This window comes from Felis catus, chromosome B3, assembly GCF_018350175.1.
Source record: "Felis catus isolate Fca126 chromosome B3, F.catus_Fca126_mat1.0, whole genome shotgun sequence".
Lineage (NCBI taxonomy): Eukaryota > Metazoa > Chordata > Mammalia > Carnivora > Felidae > Felis > Felis catus.
In genome coordinates, this window is record NC_058373.1 from 61704017 (window position 1) to 61724418 (window position 20402).

The 20402-nt window shown below is 40.3% G+C and overlaps 1 protein-coding gene across 4 annotated transcripts in view; it reads right to left on the reverse strand.

The window, feature by feature from the left end:
- Window positions 1-20402, reverse strand: part of NUSAP1 (nucleolar and spindle associated protein 1) — a 41816-nt gene that overhangs the window by 1891 nt on the left and 19523 nt on the right. For all 4 annotated transcript variants that reach the window (XM_003987262.6, XM_006932634.5, XM_006932633.5 and 1 more), the window contains exons 6-10: window positions 13950-14059; window positions 9363-9538; window positions 5341-5498; window positions 2397-2513; window positions 212-320 (exon numbers count right to left, since the gene is read on the reverse strand). In XM_003987262.6, coding sequence (XP_003987311.2) covers window positions 212-320; window positions 2397-2513; window positions 5341-5498; window positions 9363-9538; window positions 13950-14059 — 670 coding nt within the window. The remainder of the gene's footprint in view (window positions 1-211; window positions 321-2396; window positions 2514-5340; window positions 5499-9362; window positions 9539-13949; window positions 14060-20402) is intronic.

Below are 20402 nucleotides of genomic sequence, written 5' to 3' on the forward strand. Positions count from 1 at the left end.
GTTACTTGGGCCCCACCTCCCACTTACTAAATTAGAAACCATTAAGGTGGGGCTTAGGCACCCATACTGTTAGGCAGTTCTGTATGTGATTCTACTCCTACTCTTCTCAAATACCACTATTATCAAAACTTTCTGTCCCTCAGAGGCTTTCTTTTTATCTATAGTCTTTCAACATTAAAAGAACTATAGACCTGCATAATTATGTACTCACCTAGTCTGGAGAGGAGGTTGTTTGTAAGTTTTCTTGTGGAAGCTAACTCTGTTTACATGCTCCTTCAGAGAATTCTTTTCTTTAGATTGTCCCCATGGTTTCAGTTTTCCTAGTTTAGGAAAGACAAAGAGTTAGGAAGATTCTTGTATTTATAGTCCCAATTTTATTCTCTATCTGGGACTACTCCTTTTTAGTATTTACACTTTGTTTTTATAGATATTTGCCAGCATAGTTCTATTAGCTTTAATTTCATATTCCACAGATCCAATTTGCATTTTTTTCTCCTAAAAATAAAAGTATGTCCTACTTTTTAATCCTTGGAAAGTCACAGATAGTCCTCATACTACAAAAAAAAATCTTAATACTAAATCCAATTACATAGCACATTAAAAAAAGCCATCACAACCAAGTAGTTTATCCCAAGGTTAAACATATTTAATATTATAAAGTATTTCATCTAGGAAATATAAATCAAAACCACACTGAGATACCACCTCATAATGGTCAGAGTGGCTAAAATTAACACATCAGGAGACTATAGATGCTGAAGAGGATGTGGAGAAACGGGAACCCTCTTGCACTGTTGGTGGGAATGCAAACTGGTGCAGCCACTGTGGCAAACAAACTGAGGGCTGATGGGAGTTGGGGGAGAAGGGAAAGTGGGTGATGGGCACTGAGGAGGCCACTTGTTGGGATGAGCACTGGGTGTTGTATGGAAACCAATTTGACAAATTTTAAATAATCCTTGCTCTTTCGGGCTTACTTTTCAGTGGAGGTGGATTATAGTCAGGTAACATGTATCAGGTGAAAGTAACATGCTATGAAGAAACAGAAAACAGCAGTGTGTGAGGCAGGGAAGGGAGGAAAGCCCTCTGAGTTGGTGACAGTTGAGTGAATGCTGCATTAAAACAAGGGAGGGAGCTGTGCAAAGGGGTGTGGGACTAGTATTCTAGGTGGACCAGAGGGATAACAAGTTCAAAGACCTGGAGGTGGGAATGAGCTCAGTCTGTTTGAGGGGGTGAAACACCAGTGTTATTGGCACAACGTCAGGGGAGGAGGTGATGAAATCAACTTGGGGGAGAGATGAGAACTCTTAGGAGGTTCTGAGCAAATCAGTGATGTGCTCTGATCTGTTTTTCAGGTTGGAGTGGGGCCTAGAGGCTATTCCAAAAGTCTAGGAGAGATGATGATGACCTGGATGAAAGGGAGTTGCAGTGGAGGGTGAAAATAGTTGGGGTCAAAGATCTATATCAAAGGTAGAGCTCAAAGGACCAGCTGATGCACTAGGTATGGGGTCTAAGAGAGCAAGGAGCCAGAGGACTCCTAGGTTTCTCCCTGACAACTCAGTGAATAGAGGTGCCAGGGCCACATATGGGAAAAAGAGGGGCGCCTGGGTGGCGCAGTCGGTTGAGCGTCCGACTTCAGCCAGGTCACGATCTCGCGGTCCGGGAGTTCGAGCCCCGCGTCGGGCTCTGGGCTGATGGCTCGGAGCCTGGAGCCTGTTTCCGATTCTGTGTCTCCCTCTCTCTCTGCCCCTCCCCCGTTCATGCTGTGTCTCTCTCTGTCCCAAAAATAAATAAACGTTGAAAAAATTTAAAAAAAAAAAAAAAAAAGGAAAAAGAGGGGAGGGCTGCGGGGTGAGAGGAAAGTAGTTGTTTTGCTTTTGGACTACAAATGACTTACCTCTAATTAAGATTTGTTTACTATTTAAAGATAAACACTATTGGACATGATTTGTGGGAAGTCTTCATGTTTAAAGTAATTTTAGAATCACTGCAAGATACAGATACTTTAACATATGCCCAATTTATATGGGCATTTATATGGCCAATAAAGGTCCCAGGTTGTTGGACTGGCAGATTCCAGCCTGGAATCACTTGAAAGTTGTAAAAAAAAAAAAAACATTCATTTACCCAAAGGCCAATTTCCAAGTTTCTTGATTTTGCCTGAAATTTTCTTTGCCCTAACACTGATTAGAAGTTATGTCTTTGGATTAATAAAAATGTAGGTGAATCAATTATTTAGTATTTGCTTAGTGGACAGTCTTTTAATCATGGGTCATGTGGGCCCAAGGGGAAGGAATTCTAGGGGGTCAAGTGTGAGAATCTTTCACATCCTCAGATCTGCAGAACTATTTAATCTTAAGTCTATTGCATGTCTTGTATCTCAGAACATTCCCACATACCTTTGTGTGGCTCATAGTTGAGGGGACGAGACAGACTTGCTTTGAGATCAAATATTGGTTTCTTGTTGGAGACTGGAGTCTGTGCTGCTTCAGTTGTCAACTTGAATGGGGTAACAACTACAAAACCAAAGAACAACCCCCCCAGGGCTTAATTAGAAAAAAGATCTATAAAGTTCTTTATTGAAGTACCACTTCTCAATATTAGGAATATCATCTATAGATCATCAGTTTGGTTAAAAAGGAAAAGGGGGAAAAAAGAATAACCAAGGAAAGCTAACCACTGAGATTTGCTTGTGACCAGCTCCCCAAATAGTCTCAATATTATGGTATTTCCTAGGGTCAGCTGGGTGTTGAAAATCCTGTTTAAAGAAGTGGGTAAATTTTCAACCTGTGTCCCTGATATTATTTATCCTTTAAAAATATTATACATTAGGGGTGCCTAGGTGGCTCAATCGATTGAGCGTCCGACTTCGGTCGTGATCTCGAGGTCTGAGTTTGAGCCCTGTGTCGGGCTCTGTGCTGATAGCTCAGAGCCTGGAGCCTACTTTGGATTCTGTGTCTCGCTCTCTCTCTCTGCCCCTCCCCTGCTCATGCTCTGTCTCTGTCTCAAAAATAAATAAAACATTAAAAAAAAATTAAAAATATTATACATTAGTAGTAACATTTTCTTTCACACAAATAGATATAAAGCCTGCAAGGAACCTTATCACATATAGATGAAAAGATCCGTGGCTCGGGTTGTTATTTAATAAAACTTATTAAAAGATGTGAATTCTTTAAAAAAATTTTTTTTTTCTTTAACATTTATTTTTGAGATAGACAGAACGTGAGTGGGGGAGGGGCAGAGAGAGAGGGAGACACCGAATCCGAAGCAGGCTCCAGGCTCTGAGCTGTCAGCACAGAGCTTGACGTGGGGCTTGAACTCAGGAACTGTGAGATCATGACCTGAGTCAAAGTCAGACGCTCAACTGACTGAGCCACCCAGGCGCCTCAAAAATGTGAATTCTTGTACCATGAAGTTAATACACAAAAGATGGTAGGACTCAGCCCAATTTGTACTAGAGTTGGGCACATTTTATAATTCTTTTTCCATCACAGGCTGCACTTGGCTATTGTCCTATGTTAGCACTTGCGTGTATATATGAATAAGCCACCACCGTCTAGGACGACTCAGTGAAATCCAAAAATCACAAAACCCCTGTGCTTAAGAGATCTCATTGTGTCACTATCAGGTGCCAGTGGTGGTGGGAAACACTGGGGCTGCCCACAATGCTGATGAGAGTTTAAATGGGTACAATTCAACCTGTACAGTAGCCATCTGCAACCCTGCTAACCAGCAGTCCATCCTAGGTCTACAGAAGCTCTTATATGTGTATGGGAGACATGGTTAATGAGAATGGTCCTAACGCTATACATAATAACAAAAGTTGGAAATATCCACATGTCCATGAAGAGTAAAACAGATACAATGAAATACATCCGTACCAGTGACGATGAATAAACTTTAGCTCATTTATCAATACGGATGGTTCTTGAACATTATGCTGAGTGAAAGAAGCAAATCACAGGGAAAAGAAATCATACAATTTTATTTCCTTTACATAAAACTCCTATCTGTTAGGGAAAAACTACCCATCCTAACTGGGCACACCCCTGAATTAACCATGAGGAGAAAGTTCTGAATATGGTAAACATTTAGTTTCTGCCTCATGTCCTTATCTGTGACCATTTCTGAGTCCTTTCTCATTACGAGGTAAGGGCTGCTACTCTGTGACCCCAGCTCTCTGTAAAATAACACAGTCGTATCTTAGCCAAGTCTGCTCCATTTTTAGTAATGCCCTCTGCCCAGTCCCCTTTCTCCCATACTGTAAGATTTAGAATGTTATATGGACTGGTGCCTAGATGGCTCAGTCAGTTGAGCATCTGACTTCGGCTCAGGTCATGATTCTGTGGTTCGTGAGCTCGAGCCCCACATCCGGCTTGCTGCTGGCAGCACAAAACTTGCTTTGGATCCTCTGTCCCCCTTTCTCTGCCCCTCCCCCTATTGTGTGCTACCAAAAATAAACATTTAACAACAACAACAAAATATAATGTTATATGGAATGTCTACTTGCTGGTGTAAATTAAAGGTTAGAATGGGAATTAGCTCATTTAAGGAGGAATCGTAAACTTACTGTTCCCACCATTTTGGACCCTTTTAAAATATAGTTGTCAGTCTCATTATTCTATCTTTAAGGTATGACGAAATTCTCAACAGTCTCCACACTGATTATTATCGACACTGTACTCTCCTTTGGTCTGAAGCTCCAGCTGGATTGCTCTAGTCTTGGGCAAGCTGGCAACCCTTTCTATGTGATCAAGACTCTCTCCTGACACATTCAGTAGGACTCTCCGGAGAATCTTGACATACTTAATTCTAATACAAGCCTCAATCTGCTGGTGGGACTTTTTTAAACTTCATACCACTATTGCAGTATTCTTTTGAAAACCAACTGGCCAATGTAGGTACTAATTAAGTAGACTTTGTGTAGAAGAGTATCCATATGGCTTATTCTGGCTTACACAATCTACTGGTCCATAGTGCGGCATTTATTCCATGAACTCTGGAATCCTGTTTCAGAGTCCCAGAGGACCAAACAGAGGCTGTAATGCATACTCTGATCCTCCTTCTCATCCCTGAGTTCGAGAAGGAGCTGAATGCTCTTCAGGGAGGGTTACCATCTTAGGACTCCTAGACAGGATGGAGTCCTCAGGCGGTAATCACTTTTTTTGTTTGTTTATGTGTCTGGCATTTTCCTCACCAATATAAAATGAACAATATGCTATGGCCAAATTTTTGCTTTTGATTTTATGGATATGGAGTAGCTTTAAGTAAACAGATATAATACTTAATTTCAGGAAGTTACATGCTTAAAGATGAACCAGAGTTTTTGTTCTGTTTTACCAGAAGCAGAATTCCCCTTTGTGGTCTTCAGCTTGCATGTCTGAAGCACAGCCTGGCATTTTGGGGTACTCCCAGACATAGTCACATGCGGAGACTTCCTGGCTGGAGTCTTGGTCAGTGACCGTTTATGCTCATTATCTTTGGTAGCAGCTGAAAACCTAAACAGGACAGTGGGGTACAAGCCATTAGTGCTTATGTCAAGAGTAACTTGTATCAAACACACCTGTCACCAAGTAGCAAAAGGACTCAATAAATATTTATGTGAATGAACCTCTTTTGCAGAGTAAACATTTTAAAACACTGATACTAAAGCAAATCATTTATCAACTTTTCTGGTAAAATATGGTTTTGTATTCTCTGCTCTCCTTGCCTTGACCAATACAGGACAAGGCAAAGCTCAAAGGAGCTGCCGGGGGGGTTCAAGTTACAGTTTAGGAAGTACTTTCTCCTCCTGATGATGTCAAGTCAGAGGGAACAGGAGACTGCTATGCCAAATAAGTAACGGGAACAGATCTTACATCTTCCTAGAAGAATGCCATTTATTTGAAATGTACATAAGCCCATTGTCTACTCTTGGCAAATTGCCATAAAGACATTTCACTGTTTCTATGATGCACAGTTTTTCTACATTTTAATGTCTGAACTTGGGATGTGTTTAATATTTTGTAACACATCATAGCTGGCAGTGATTTGTTCTTTTTTCTAACGTTTATTTTGAGAGGAAGAGAGCACAAGATGGGGAGAGGAAGAGAGAGAGGGTGATAGAGAATATCAAGCAAGCTCCGCACCATCAGCACCGAGACCATTGTGGGGCTTGAACTCACAACCGTGAGATCACAACCTGAGCTAAGAACAAGAGTTGGACACTCAACCAACTGAGCCACCCAGGTGCCCTGGCAGTGATTTTTTTTAGTGGTCCCTATGATAATGGTGAATCTCTGGTTGATGGGGTCCTTAGATTCAGTGAAATTCAGAAAGGACAGATATTAATATACATGGTGGTGATGGTAGAATTAACAGATGAGAACTTCTGGACTTCTACTAAAGATGTAGCGGTAATCCTGAATCAACCCTCAAAATTATTACAAAACATTTTACAACACAGTTAAGAAAACTGAATGTTAGGAGAAGTGCTGTGAAATCCAGGCTGCTCTGTATACTGCAGTGTAGCAACAATTTACCCCTGACCATGGTGTCCTTAAGTAGTATTAAATACAATCCAAACTGCCAACTATAGCTACCTCATATTCCAAGCTAACTCAATAAATAGAATTCTAAACATCAGGGCATTTTTAAACTCTAAAAACTACGTCAGGGGTGCCTGGGTGGCTCAGTCAGTTAAGCGTCTGACTTCGGCTTGGGTCATGATCTCACTGTTCATGGGTTCAAGCCCCGCGTAGGGCTCTGTGCTGACAGCTCGGAGCCTAGAACCTCCTTTGGATTCTGTGTCTCCCTCTCTCTCTGTCCCCCCCCTGCTCTCACTCTGTCTCTCTCTCTCAAAAATAAATATTTTACAAAAATTAAAAAATTAAAAACTATGTCAAATAATTGCATGTGTTGGGGGAAGTGTTACCAGGCACCACCTCTATTAGATGCTGCAAATGCCCTTGAAAAAGGAGAGAACCAGGGATACGTGGCTGACTCAGTTGGTAGAGCGTGCAACTCTCAATCTCAGGGTGTGGGTTTGAGGCCCACACTGGGTGCGGAGATTAAGAATTAAAAAAAAAAAAAAAGAAAAACAACAACCTAGGAATAAATTTAACCAAAGAGGTGAAATATCTATACAATGAAAACTATAGAAAGCTTATGAAAGAAACTGAAGAAGACATAAAAAAATGGAAAAAGATTCAATGCTCCTGGGTAAGACAAACAAATATTGCTAAAATGTCAATACTACCCAAAGCAATCTACGTATTCAATGCAATACCTATCAAAATAACACCAGCATTCTTCACAGAGCTAGAACAAACAACCCTAAAAATTTGTATGGAACCAGGTAAGACCCCAAATAGCCAAAGCAATCTTGAAAAAGAAAACCGAAGCTGGAGGCATCATAATCCCGCACCTAAGATGTATTACAAAACTGTAATCATTAAGACAGTATGGTACTGGCACAAAAACACATTCAGATCAATGGAATAGAATAGAGAACCCAGCAATGGACCCACAAATGTATGGCCAACTATCTTTGTCAAAGCAGGAAAGAATATCCAATGGAATAAAGAGAGTACCTTCAGCAAGTGGTGCTGGAAAAACTGGACAGCAACTAGCAGAAAAATGAACCTGGACCACTTTCCTATACTATATGCAAAAATAAACTCAAAATGGATGGATGAAAGACCTAAATGCAAGGCAGGAAGCCATCAAAATCCTCGAGGAGAAAGCAGGCAAAAAACTCTTTGACCTTGGCCACAGCAACTTCTTACTCAACACGCCTCCAGAGGCAAGAGAAACAAGAGCAAAAATGAACTATTGGTACCTCATCAAAATAAAAAGCTTCTGCACCACAAAGGAAACAATCAGCAAAACTAAAAGGCAACCGATGGAATGGGAGAAGATATTTGCAAACGACATACCAGGTAAAGGGTTATTATCCAAAATCCATAAACAACTTGTCAAACTCAACACCCAAAAACCAAATTATCCAGTGAAGAAACAGGCAAAAGACATGAATAGACACTTCTCCACAGAAGACATCCAGATGGCCAACTGACACATGAACAAATGCTCAACATCACTCATCATCAGGGAAATACAACTCAAAACCACAACGAGATACCACCTCAAACCTGTCAGAATGACTAACATTAACAACTCAGGCAACAACAGATGTTGGCGAGGATGAGGAGAAGAGGATCTATTTTGCACTGCTGGTGGGAATGCAAACTGGTGCAGCCACTCTGGAAAACAGTATGGAGGTTCCTCAAAAAATTAAAAATACAACTACCCTATGACCCAGCAATTGCAGTACTAGGTATTTACCCAAGGGATACAGATACGCTGTTTTGAAGGGGCGTAAGCACCCCGATGTTTATAGCAGCACTACTGACAGTAGCCAAAGTATGGAAAGAGCCCAAATGTCCATTGATGGATGGATAAAGAAGACGTGGTATATATATACATATATATGTATATAATGGAGTATTACTAGGCAATCAAAGAGAATGAAATCTTGCCATTTCCAACTATGTGGATGGAACTAGAGGGTAGTATGCTAAGCGAAATTAAAGAAAGACAAATATCATATGACTTCACTCATATGAGGACTTTAAGACATAGAACAGATGAACACAGGGGAAGGGAAGCAAAAATAATATAAAAACAGGGAGGGGGACAAATATAAGAGACTCTTAAATATGGAGAACAAACGGAGGGTTGCTGGAGGGGTTGTTGGGGGGGGGATGGGCTAGATGGGTAAGGGGCATTAAGGAATCTACTCCTGAAATCATTGTTGCACCATGCGCTAACTAACTTGGATGTAAATTAAAGAAAAAAAAAATGTTTCAGTATTAAAGAAAAGGGGCCTCAACATCTTCATCTCTGTGATGCTTATACTTGATGGCTATCTTGCTATCAGGAAAGGCACAAGAAACAAGAGGGATCAATGAGGCATGATGGCCATGACACTAGTACCCAATGGGTTATAATATTTCTACTTTAGGATGAGTCAATTTAGTTCACTGCATTGAGAGATTTTCTGTAGGAATTTAGCTTCAACTTTACTTTTAAGTCAATGGAAAAATTTTATGTATCTTTGCAGGCATGCATTAAACTAATAAAATGAATATCCATATATATTTTCTATCTTATGAACCAAATATGAGCTTAGAGAAATTTGATAAAATAAGAAAACAGAACACAAATTTAAAGAAAGAAAGATTAGAATTTATAAAAACCATCTGTTGATCTTTCTGTTCTTATCCTCTTTGCCTTCTTTTTCACCAACATCGAAACACATTTGATGTCATCTACCTGAAATGTACTGGAAGCAGTAAAGCTTTGTGAGCTCGTCCTCTTCTTACCTGACGTTCATTTTAGTTGCTGACAGAACAGGACGCTTGGTGGGCCCCTTCCCGCACAAGGTGCTGCGGCCTGCGGCCCCCTGCGAGCGTTGCTGGCTGGTGGGAGTACAAGCCACAGGGAGTCTTCCCCTGAGAGGAACTGGGGTCGCCACTTTTCCCTTAGTGACAGGAGGCTTCTGAGGAAAGACACCCACAACCTTGTTCAAGTTTGGCTTCTTAGAGGATACTGTCTCCAGAGCACCCCCATTCATCCCCTTGTTCTATCCCAATTTTAATTTTTTTTTTTTCAACGTTTATTTATTTTTGGGACAGAGAGAGACAGAGTATGAACGGGGGAGGGGCAGAGAGAGAGGGAGACACAGAATCGGAAACAGGCTCCAGGCTCTGAGCCATCAGCCCAGAGCCTGACCCGGGGCTCGAACTCACGGACCGCGAGATCGTGCCCTGGCTGAAGTCGGACGCTTAACCGACTGCGCCACCCAGGCGCCCCCTTTTTTTTTTTTTTTTTTAATTTTTTTTTTTTTTTTTTTTGTTCTATCCCAATTTTAACCCCACTTGTTATCTTTCCTTCTCACCACCTCATCCTATTCCTACCTGCCAGGTGGGCAGTGCCTTGCAACTTGCCTTGGTATGGCAACTGAGTTAGGAGCAACTTCTGGTTGTGCTGAGTCATGTGTGACAGAAAGCCTTTCCAAGCTGCCATGAACCCAGGTATTTTCTGACTAGAAGATGTGGCTAAACAATCCCCTGTGTCCAGAAAGGAGGATAAGTAGCTTCCCTTGGACATATCGTATCTTTGAGAAGGTGATACGCAGTTTATTAAATATAAACTTGAAGAGCCACCTATTACATAATTAGCATGAGTAATCTACAAGTAACTCCACCCCTACCCCAATTATCCTCGTTTTTTTTTTTTTTTAAATTTTTTTTTTTTCAACGTTTATTTATTTTTAGGACAGAGAGAGACAGAGCATGAACAGGGGAGGGGCAGAGAGAGAGGCAGACACAGAATGGGAAACAGGCTCCAGGCTCTGAGCCATCAGCCCAGAGCCTGATGCAGGGCTCGAACTCACGGACCGCGAGATCGTGACCTGGCTGAAGTCGGACGCTTAACCGACTGCGCCACCCAGGCGCCCCTCCAGTGGTTTCTTAAAAAGTTCTTTAAAGAACAAACAAAGAAACAAAAAAACTAAAACCAAATGAGGGAGAGAGGGAAATGCTCCCTTTGAAATGACTGGGAAGAGTCCTCCTAGCTTATCTTTTTTTGATATTGTCAAGGCACAAAGAATAACAATGTCTTCCTATCACTAGTTGCAAGCAGAAGAAATGCAACTTTGTTAAGGACAACAGTGGTGGGACTACTGAAATTTTAAGATAGAAAATACTGATTATATCCTAGGAAATAAAGGAGTAAGAGAATTATGTTAACTTCTCAACATACAAGCAGAAGAGATTCTTAAGTGAGACAAAGTTAAAACCAAAATATTTACTAAGTACACATCTGCACCATAAGCCAAGAGCCCAGGTTAGACGTAACAAGCACACTCTTCTATTTAACCACACTTTTTATGTCTGTCTTTCCCCGAAGATTCCCAGTTTCCATGCTGTGTCTCCTCACACACAGTTCACCTGGTGTCAAGACCATCAACTCTACACCTTTGTTTGAGCAACTTAAATTGTAGAAATGATCCTACTAGCCCTTATCAATCTTTCTGACTTTTTCTTCAGGTAGAATATTATACCATTGATTGTAGTAGTACTAATTCATTTTGTTAACAATGCATGTAATCAATTCCTCCCTTTCTTTTACCAATAAAAATCCTCTTCAGTCTTAACAAAGCAAAGAGCTCAATCATACGTCTACACAAAGATGTGGGTTAAGGATTAAATATAGGGGAAAATAATAAAAGCAGTAAAAATAAGTAAGAGCTCATTTTTATGATTTTTGGAATAGGAGGGACATAGCAAAAAAACTCAGACCCTTAAAAGGAAAAGGTGGGTAAATTTAAAAAAAGCCTTTCACAAGATAAAAGACACCATTAATATAGTTAAAATATAAACTGTAGGAAAGTATTTGCAATATATTATAGCATTAACATAAATGGATAATAAATGCATTAAAAATTGAGAAAAAAATTCACCAAAAAACCCTCAGCCAATTATAACATATAACCATATAATGATGAAAGAAATGCTAGTTCAACTGGGATTTTTTTCATATCATATTAATAAAGATTTTAAGATTTCATCATTTCCACTGTTGGTAAAATAAACATGCATCTCGGGGCACAATGTTTCTGAAGTTTGTAGAAAAAGCCTTTGGTGACTAAGTCAAATAGGTTTCCCTGCTCTAATTATCCAAGTCCAGATCCTGCCTAGGATCTCTTATTTATGATTATCTAACACTATCCAATGACCAATCCCAAAACATGTCAACTGTTAATAACAACTTCCTATCAGCTGTAGTGAAGTCACTGTAATTATTTTTTATTTTCCAGTTTCCAAACAGATCATACCAAATAACCCATGATAGATCTATTCCTTGTACAGTGGGGAGTGGGCATGAGATTTTAGAATAAACTCATTCAGATGGGGTATCAGTAAAAAATAATTTACTCATGTATTCAACACATCTTCAGGCCTACACACAAGTTTCTGATTGAGGTAGTTGTTCTGCCCTTAATTTTCACCTGGAAATTAATTCACCCATATTACGTAGTATAGACAACTTGACTTTCAATCAAGTATTTAAGTAGACCTAGCTTCATGGTAAGGGAAACGACTAGCCCTGCTGCAGGCATATTTGCAGCTAGCTCATGCATATACAAAAAAGGAAATACATGTCTACTTTCTGTAAAGCATCAGTATGGCCCTCCTGTCCAGGTATTCAACCCTTGCTAAAGTTTAAGAAAATGTGACTATGGGACACTGAGTATCTCTTGTCTGATCCTCCACCCAGGGTGTTAGACGGAAGCATTCAAATGCCATGGCTTGGCTTTGCCATTGTTAACTGGTTGATAAATGGTGTCTTCAACTATGTAACAGTGGTTTTATAAACAGTTTAAATGAATGTTTGTTACTGTAGATTCAGCTTCTCACTAAGAAGCTTATGGTTTATGTCTTTTTTTTTTTTTTTTAACTTTTTTAATGTTTATTTTTGAGAGAGAGACACAGAGTGTGAGCAGGGGAGGGGCAGAGAGAAAGGAGACCCAGAAATCAAAGTGGGCTCCAGGCTCTACAATGTAAGCACAGAGCCCGACATGGGCTTGAACTCACAAAATGAGATCATGACCTGAGCCATAGTCGGATGCTTAACCAACTGAGCCACCCAGGTGCCCCCTTAAAAAAAGTTTTAAATTCATCACCCAGTGTGTTTCTCTATTGGCCTATGTATCAGAAAATACAAAACTCAACGGAGTGACTGATACAGCAGACACTGTCCCTGCTAACAGTGTTCATGTTCTGCCCCTTTTATTATTTTTTAAAAGATATTATCAGAGTTTGAATCTTTTAAGTTTATTTATTTATTTTGAGAGAGAGAGAGAGAGAGAGAGAGAGACAGAGACAGAGACAGCATGAGTGGGGGAGGGGCAGAAAGAGAGAGAGAAAATCTCAGTGCAGAGCCCAATGTGGGGCTTGAACTCATGACCCATGCAATCACGACCTAAGCCGAAATCAAGAGTCAGATGCCACTGAAGCACCCATCTTGTTCTGCCCCTTTTAAATCAATTTTATACTGTTTTGTGTTGTAACACCACAGACTGCCTCCAATTATTTTTAATAAGCAGGTTGTATGTATTATTAAATTCGAAAATAAATGTCTCCCAGCCCTCTGAGTGGCACCTCTTTAATACCAGATACCATGTAAGGCCATAACAGGATGTCATCAACTCACTGCTCTGCTAACTCAACCTCGAGGTTGAGTTCATCTTTTCTTACTTGAAGGGACCTTGAGTCCAGCAGGACCTGTAGAGGGGCCCCCAGGGAGCTCAGTTATCAGGAAGCCTCTAAGTTAGCCAGTAAAAGTGATTCACTTCTTTTTTTTTTTTTTTTTAACATTTGTTTATTTTTGAGAGAGACAGAGCATGAGCCCAAGAGGGGCAGAGAGAGAGAGGGAGACACAGAATCCAAAGCAGGCTCCAGGCTCTGAGCTGTCAGCACAGAGCCCGATACAGAACTCGGACTCACAAACTCGAGATCATGACCTGAGCCAAAGTCGGATGCTTAACCAACTGAGCCACCCAGGCACCCCTGGAATTCATTCTTTATAGTGAGGACTCCCTGTTTTATTTGGAGAGTTTTGAAAATTCTTATGGTGGGGGGAATCAATTTCAGATGATAAATATACATTAAACTCAAATCCATTCCAATGGTAGAGTAATAAAAAGTTGGCTGTATTAGCTAAGGTACCAAGATTAAAATCAAATGGTTCAGTACCATTAAGAACATAATTTTAGGGACACCAGGCTGACTCAACTGGTAAAGCATACAATTCTTGATCTCGGGGTTGTGAGTTTGAGCCCCATGTTGGATAGAGATTAAAAATAACAACAAAAAGTAAAAAAGTATACGATTTTATCGGCATACCTTCAGTTCATTAAATGAATTGTGTTCTTCAAAATGTTTCTTTTTTCTCTCAATATATTGATCAATGGACTCCATTTCCTTAAAACGAGCCTCATGAAGCTTCTTAAAGTCTAGAATGTTCCCCAAAATATGAAAGTTAGTAACAAGACAATTCCATTTATTCATCTTCCCTTTGTCTTTCTGTTAATACTTATTCTCTGCATCCCTGTCAACTTCAACATCATCTTTGCTAAAACTTTAATTTCAAATCTTTTAGTTTTTGGAAAGTCAGGAACAAATTATATTCATCTCATAACCTATCAAACACTTACCATTTTTCCATTGTCCATTTTACTCCTGATATTTGGTTTAATCCAGAGAATAAGAGTAATAGGTTTGCCTCCCCCCTCACCAATTAGTCAAATGGCTGCCTTTCCTTAGTCATAAATTTGACATTTTTATAATGCTTAGAAAGCTTGCAATCAAGGATTGACAAACCTTTTCTATAAAAGGTCAGACAGTAAATATTTTTGTCTTTGTATACATACGTATACGTGTGTGTGTGTGTGTATGTTTATGTGTATGTGTATGTGTGTGTGTGTGTGTGTGTGTATATGGTAGAGATCATACCATATGTGGCCCCAAAGACAAAAATATTAACCGTCTGACCTTTTATAGAAAAGGTTTGCCAATCCTTGATCTCAAACTTTCTAAGCATTATAAAATGTCAAATTTATGTGTATGTATGTGTGTGTGTGTATGTGTATATACATATACACATATATATATATATATATATATATATATATATATTTTATAACCCTTTAAACCCTTTATAATCCTTTAAAACCATAAAAACCATTCTCAGCTTAAGGGTTTTAAGGCAGGCCATAGTGGGCAGTACTTGGCTGATCCCTGCTTTGTGCTATTCTGATTAAGAATATCCTAGGGGCGCTGGTCAGTCTGAAATCTTGAGGTCATGTGTTCAAGCCCCAGGTTGGGTGTAGAGGTTACTAAAAAATAAACAGTAAAAATAATACACATAAAAATATCAACATTAAAAAAAAACAAAACATAAACTTTCATTCTACCTAGATTTGCTGAAGGTCAAATAAGCTCATGTTATCTCTGTTCCAATTTGTTAACAAAAGGATGACTTAAAGTGATGGTTAATTTTGTCTGTCTCAAAGTTTCCATAGGTAATTGTTCAGATAGCTTTCAAAGTCTTTGGTAACCTAAAATGTTAAGGTTTTGCTTGCATGATAAATTCAGATTGAATTCATTGGATATCTAACCAGATAGAGGCTAAAACATGAATTACTAGATATAGGTTTGTACTTGACTTGTTACAAAAAAACTAAGGATATTTGGAACTGTTGAAAAACATGCTTTGTGCTTAATGGATTCATAAGTTTGCCATCTAAAAAAAAATTCTGATGTAACAGAGTTCACGATTGGTTACTACTTAGGTTTCACTGGAGACTAAGGTTTCTAAGAGTTAAAATTCTGCTAAATGTAGTTAAAGCTGATAAAAATAAGAAAAGCAACTCTGTGTGTAGATAAGTAGGAGATATGAAAGAAAAATATAAGAAATGTAAATGTATTTTTGTTGAAGGTAAAAGTAAGTAACTTTGTCCTATATGAGACTGGTTATTTGGAGCGAAAGGGCTTGGGACAAAATCTAAATGCAAAGAAAAGTTGTAGAAGGTTCGTGAAGGAAAATCTTTAAAAAGAAATTTTATGTGTGGTCAGGACAGAGTAAGGTTAAAATAAATGGATTTTAAAAGTACACAGGGCTAAGATTAAAATTCCTTCTTTGATCCAAAGGCTGGGAAAATAATGGCAACACTCTTGATGCCGGCCTCCAAATCCTCCACATTTGTGTTGTTCTTGTTTAGCAGAGGAACGGATGCCTCTGCCATATGAGGGATGGGTGATATATGAAGGGCTTTTACTAAGATACTAAACTTAACCCACTGTATGCCAAAAATGGATATCCACATGGCCGAAACATATTCATGTGGGCATTGTTGAAAAAGGCAGGGAATAGACCTTGACTTGGGCCTTTAACCCCTTCCCTCAATGGTCAATGATTAATATATAAGTTACTGTTGAGCCAAAATAAAATTAGTATATTCTATGATGACCAGGAAAGTCTTGCTTGGTCACAGTCAGACTTCGGCTCAGGTCATGATCTCATAGTTCCTGAACTCAAGCCCCGCGTCAAGCTCTGTGCTGACAGCTCAGAGCCTGGAGCCTGCTTTGGATTCTGTTTTGTTTTGTTTTTACTAATTGGGTAAAGGCCTTCCCCTACAAGACAGAAAAGTCACAAAAGTAAGAAAAATTCTGCTTTATAAAATAATACCCAGGTTTGGCTTATCTAAAAATTTGCAAATTAATTATGGTAAATGGCTGCCTTCACTCTTTCTCTAGAACTCCTGGCTCTTAAAAAAGTTTTACACATTAAAATAAAGTAGACTGTCTGCTTATACTCAGCCAGAACTCTAAATTAAACACCTCACAGGCATCAGATGCTTTAAAAAAAATTTTTTTTTAATTAAGTTAGGGCCAAACTCTTGGAAATAGAGCCACCATTGATTACTTACTGCTCCTGCTTCTCTATCATTTGGGTTATGAGAGATTCCCTGACATACGTTGTTTACAAAGTCAGGGTCTCTCCTAGATTATTTGACAGGTTTGGAAACTGTAGACATTATCTTAAGATGCCATCTTGCTGGTCAGTATCATCTTTACTTTGTGTTTTTCTCTTTGTGTCTGCTAATGTTTATGCTGCCTTCCTGTACAACTATACTGTGGGCCACTCGACCAACCTTTGGGTAGACTCTAACTGCTGTACCCCAGTTAGAAGCCAGAATGTTCATTGTTCCTGTTACCTAACAGTAGTTACAGGCCCTATTCCAGGGGAGAAATAAATAGGAAAAGAGTTAATATTAGGCAGGGAGAGATAAGGGATCTTCAGGGAAAAAGACTGTAGCTGCAAATCGGAGGCGTCCCCCCACCGCCCCATTATCAAGGGCATAAAGAGGGGATCTAAATGAGATAGACAATCTAATCCTAAGACAACAGATGCGGGCCCTTGGGTCTACCCTAACCACCTTACACCAGTGGGTCAGGGAACGAGTACCTATGAATCTGACCCCAGATGCTCACCCCTTTAAACCAGGAGATGCAATATGGATAAAGGAATGAACTGTTCAACCCCTAAAACCTCTCTGGAGGGGACCGTTCACTGTCATTTTGTCCACCCCTATTGCAGTAACGGTAGTAGAAGTGGGTCCCTGGATTCACTACAGCAGAGTGAAGCCAGCATCTCAAAACTGGGAGTGTATTCCTGACCCATCAATGCCATGCAAGCTGACCATACGGAAAAAGCAATCTGCAACTCTGGAGCCTCCAGGAGACTGCAGCCCTGCTTTAGTCACTCTGGAAGCTGACTAATCCATGCACGGCAGAAGCTACAGGAGTTGACGGTCCAATGAAACAAAAGACTATCCTTACCTTCTCTATGTTTCCTTACTGTGATGCACTCACTGTCACGCCTTGTTTCTCACTATTATTGTGATTTTTGTTCTACTGAGGCTGCCACAGCCAGCTAGAAATGTGGTGAGAAGTTTCTGTTAACATTCACCTTCCTTTTGTGGACAGGATACTTCACTGGTACCAACATGGGGAAATGATGGCCGTAAGAGACTAAAAAAATTAGATCCCCACAAACCTTATAGTAAAACAAAATACCCCAGTACATGCCTAGGCCAAAGATTTTATAACTCAACTGCCAGAAAAACCCAATGGTGGGGGACCCCAGATCACCTTGAGCCAGATCCCCACCCCTTGTCTAACTTCTCTCATCTCCGACAGGCCTGGGACAATGTCATCACAGCTATCAAACGGCAGGCCCCAGGTGGACCACACTAGATATGTGGAAGGACAGCCTATATAAACCTCTAAACCACGATGATGCTCTTTGACGCTAAATAGAGGGGTCCAAACATCAAAGTGGGGGATGTAGTAGGGTCCCCTCCCTAAGGAAAGAAAAAAAACCTCAAGGCAATCTGGCTATATGCCTACGTGACAATAGCCCTCACAACCTTGTAACAGGCAACCACTTAATAAGATTGCATGTTTGTGTGTTACCATATATGGGAAACAAAGAAGTAAAAAATATATAAAAAACTATGCCACATGGCGTTCGGGGCTCAGTTCTTTGGGTACCAACCCAACGGAGCGGTGCCGGTAGGAATAAAGCTGCTTCCTGGAAAGAAAAGCCTCGGTATCACTACTCTGTGCAAGGATTCTGCTACAGTTACACTAATCAACAGATTTTCAATGTACATGAGACAGCCTTCTATTGGAAAATGTCATCTAGGACTTTCACAGCTAGACAGAAGTCAATGCTTGGCTTTAAAGCTTCAAAGGACAGGGGCACCTGGGTGGCTCAGTCAGTTGAGCGTCCGACTTCGGCTCAGGTCATGATCTCATGGTCCGTGAGTTCAAGCCCTGCGTCAAGCTCTGTGCTGACAGCTCAGAGCCTAGAGCCTGTTTCACATTCCTTGTCTCCCTCTCTCTTTGCCCCTCCCCCACTCATGCTCTGTGTCTCTGACAAAAATAAACATTAAATAAATAAATAAATAAAAATAAAGCTTCAAAGGACAGGTGGACTCTCTCATTAGAAGTTACTGCAGGACAATTGGGTGGCTCAGTCAGTTAAGCATCTGACTTTGACTCAGGTCATGATCTCATGGTTGGTGAATTTGAGCCCTACCATTGGGCTCTGTGCTAACGGCTCAGAGCCTGCTTCAGATCCTCTGTCTCCCCCCCCACACTCTCTCTCTACCCCTACCCAACACACGCTCTGTCTCTTGGTGTCTCAAAAATAAAAATACATTAAAAAAAAAAGTTACTGTCTGGGGTGCCTGGGTGCTCAGTTGGTTAAGGGTCTGACTCTTAATTTCGGCTTAGGTCATGATCTCAGTTTTTGAGTTTGAGGCCCACATTGGGCTCCATATTGACAGCACAGAGCATACTTGGGATTCTCTCTCTCCCTTTCTCTGCCCCTCCCCCACTTGTGCTTTCCCGCTTTCAAAATTAAAAAAAAAAAAAAAAAAAAAAAAGTTACTCCAGCCAGTGACTTGAAGTTGAAGCCAATGCTTATTTCCCATGTGAAAATCCTAGGGCCGTTAAGAATTTTATGGCACTTACTCTGCCTATGGTCTGTAAATGGAACATAGCCTTGATGATAGCACATCTGTTTACAACATGATTTACTGAGTATTTTAAGCCTAGTATTGAGACCTACTGCTCAGAAAAAAAGATTTCTTTAAAAGAGTGACTGTTTATTGGCAATGTACCTGGTCACCCAAGATCTCTGTGGGAGATGTACAAGATTAATGGTAGTTTGTTTGTTTGTTTGTTTCTTTCTTTTCTTTCTTTCTCTCTCTCTCTTTCTTTCCTTCCTTCCTTCCTTCTTTCTCTTTTTAACATTTATTTTTGAGAGAGAGGCAGAGCGTGAGTGGGGGAGGGACAGACAGAGAGGGAGACACAGAATGTGAAGCAGGGTCCAGGTTCTGAGCTGTCAGCACAGGGCTCGAACTCACCACCTGTGAGATTGTGACCTGAGCCCAAGCTGGCCACTTAACTGACTGAGTCACCCAAGCGCTCCAGATTAATGGTATTTTATTTATTTTTATTTAAAAAAAAATTTTTTTTTTCCCAACGTTTATTTATTTTTGGGACAGAGAGAGACAGAGCATGAACGGGGGAGGGGCAGAGAGAGAGGGAGACACAGAATTGGAAACAGGCTCCAGGCTCTGAGCCATCAGCTCAGAGCCTGACGCGGGGCTCGAGCCCACGGACCTCGAGATTGTGACCTGGCTGAAGTCGGACGCTTAACCAACTGCGCCACCCAGGCACCCCCAGATTAATGGTATTTTAATGCCTGCTAACATAACATCCATTCTGTAGCCCATGGATCAAGGAGTCATTTAGACTTTCAAGTCCTATTTGTGAAATACATTTTGTAAGGTATAGCTGCCATAGACAGTAATTCCTCTGATGGACCTGGGCAAAACTGAAATCCTTCTGGAAAAGATGCACCATTCTAGATGCCATTAAGAACATCTGTCATTCGTCGCAAGTAATCAAAATATCAACACAACCAAGTTTGCAAGAAGCTGATTTCAACCCTCAAGGATGACTTTGAGGAAACTTCAGTGGAGGAAGTAACTGCAGATGTGGAAACAACAAGAGAACTAGAATAAGTGGAGGCTATATACATATAACTGAACGGCTGCAATCTCATGATAAAACTGTAATGGGTGAGGAGTTGCTTCTTATGGATAAGAAAGTGGCTTCTTGAGATGGAATCTACTCCTGGTGAAGATGCTGTGAAGATTGTTGAAATGACAACAAACGACTTAGAATATTCCATAAACTTAGTTGATAAAGCAGCAACAG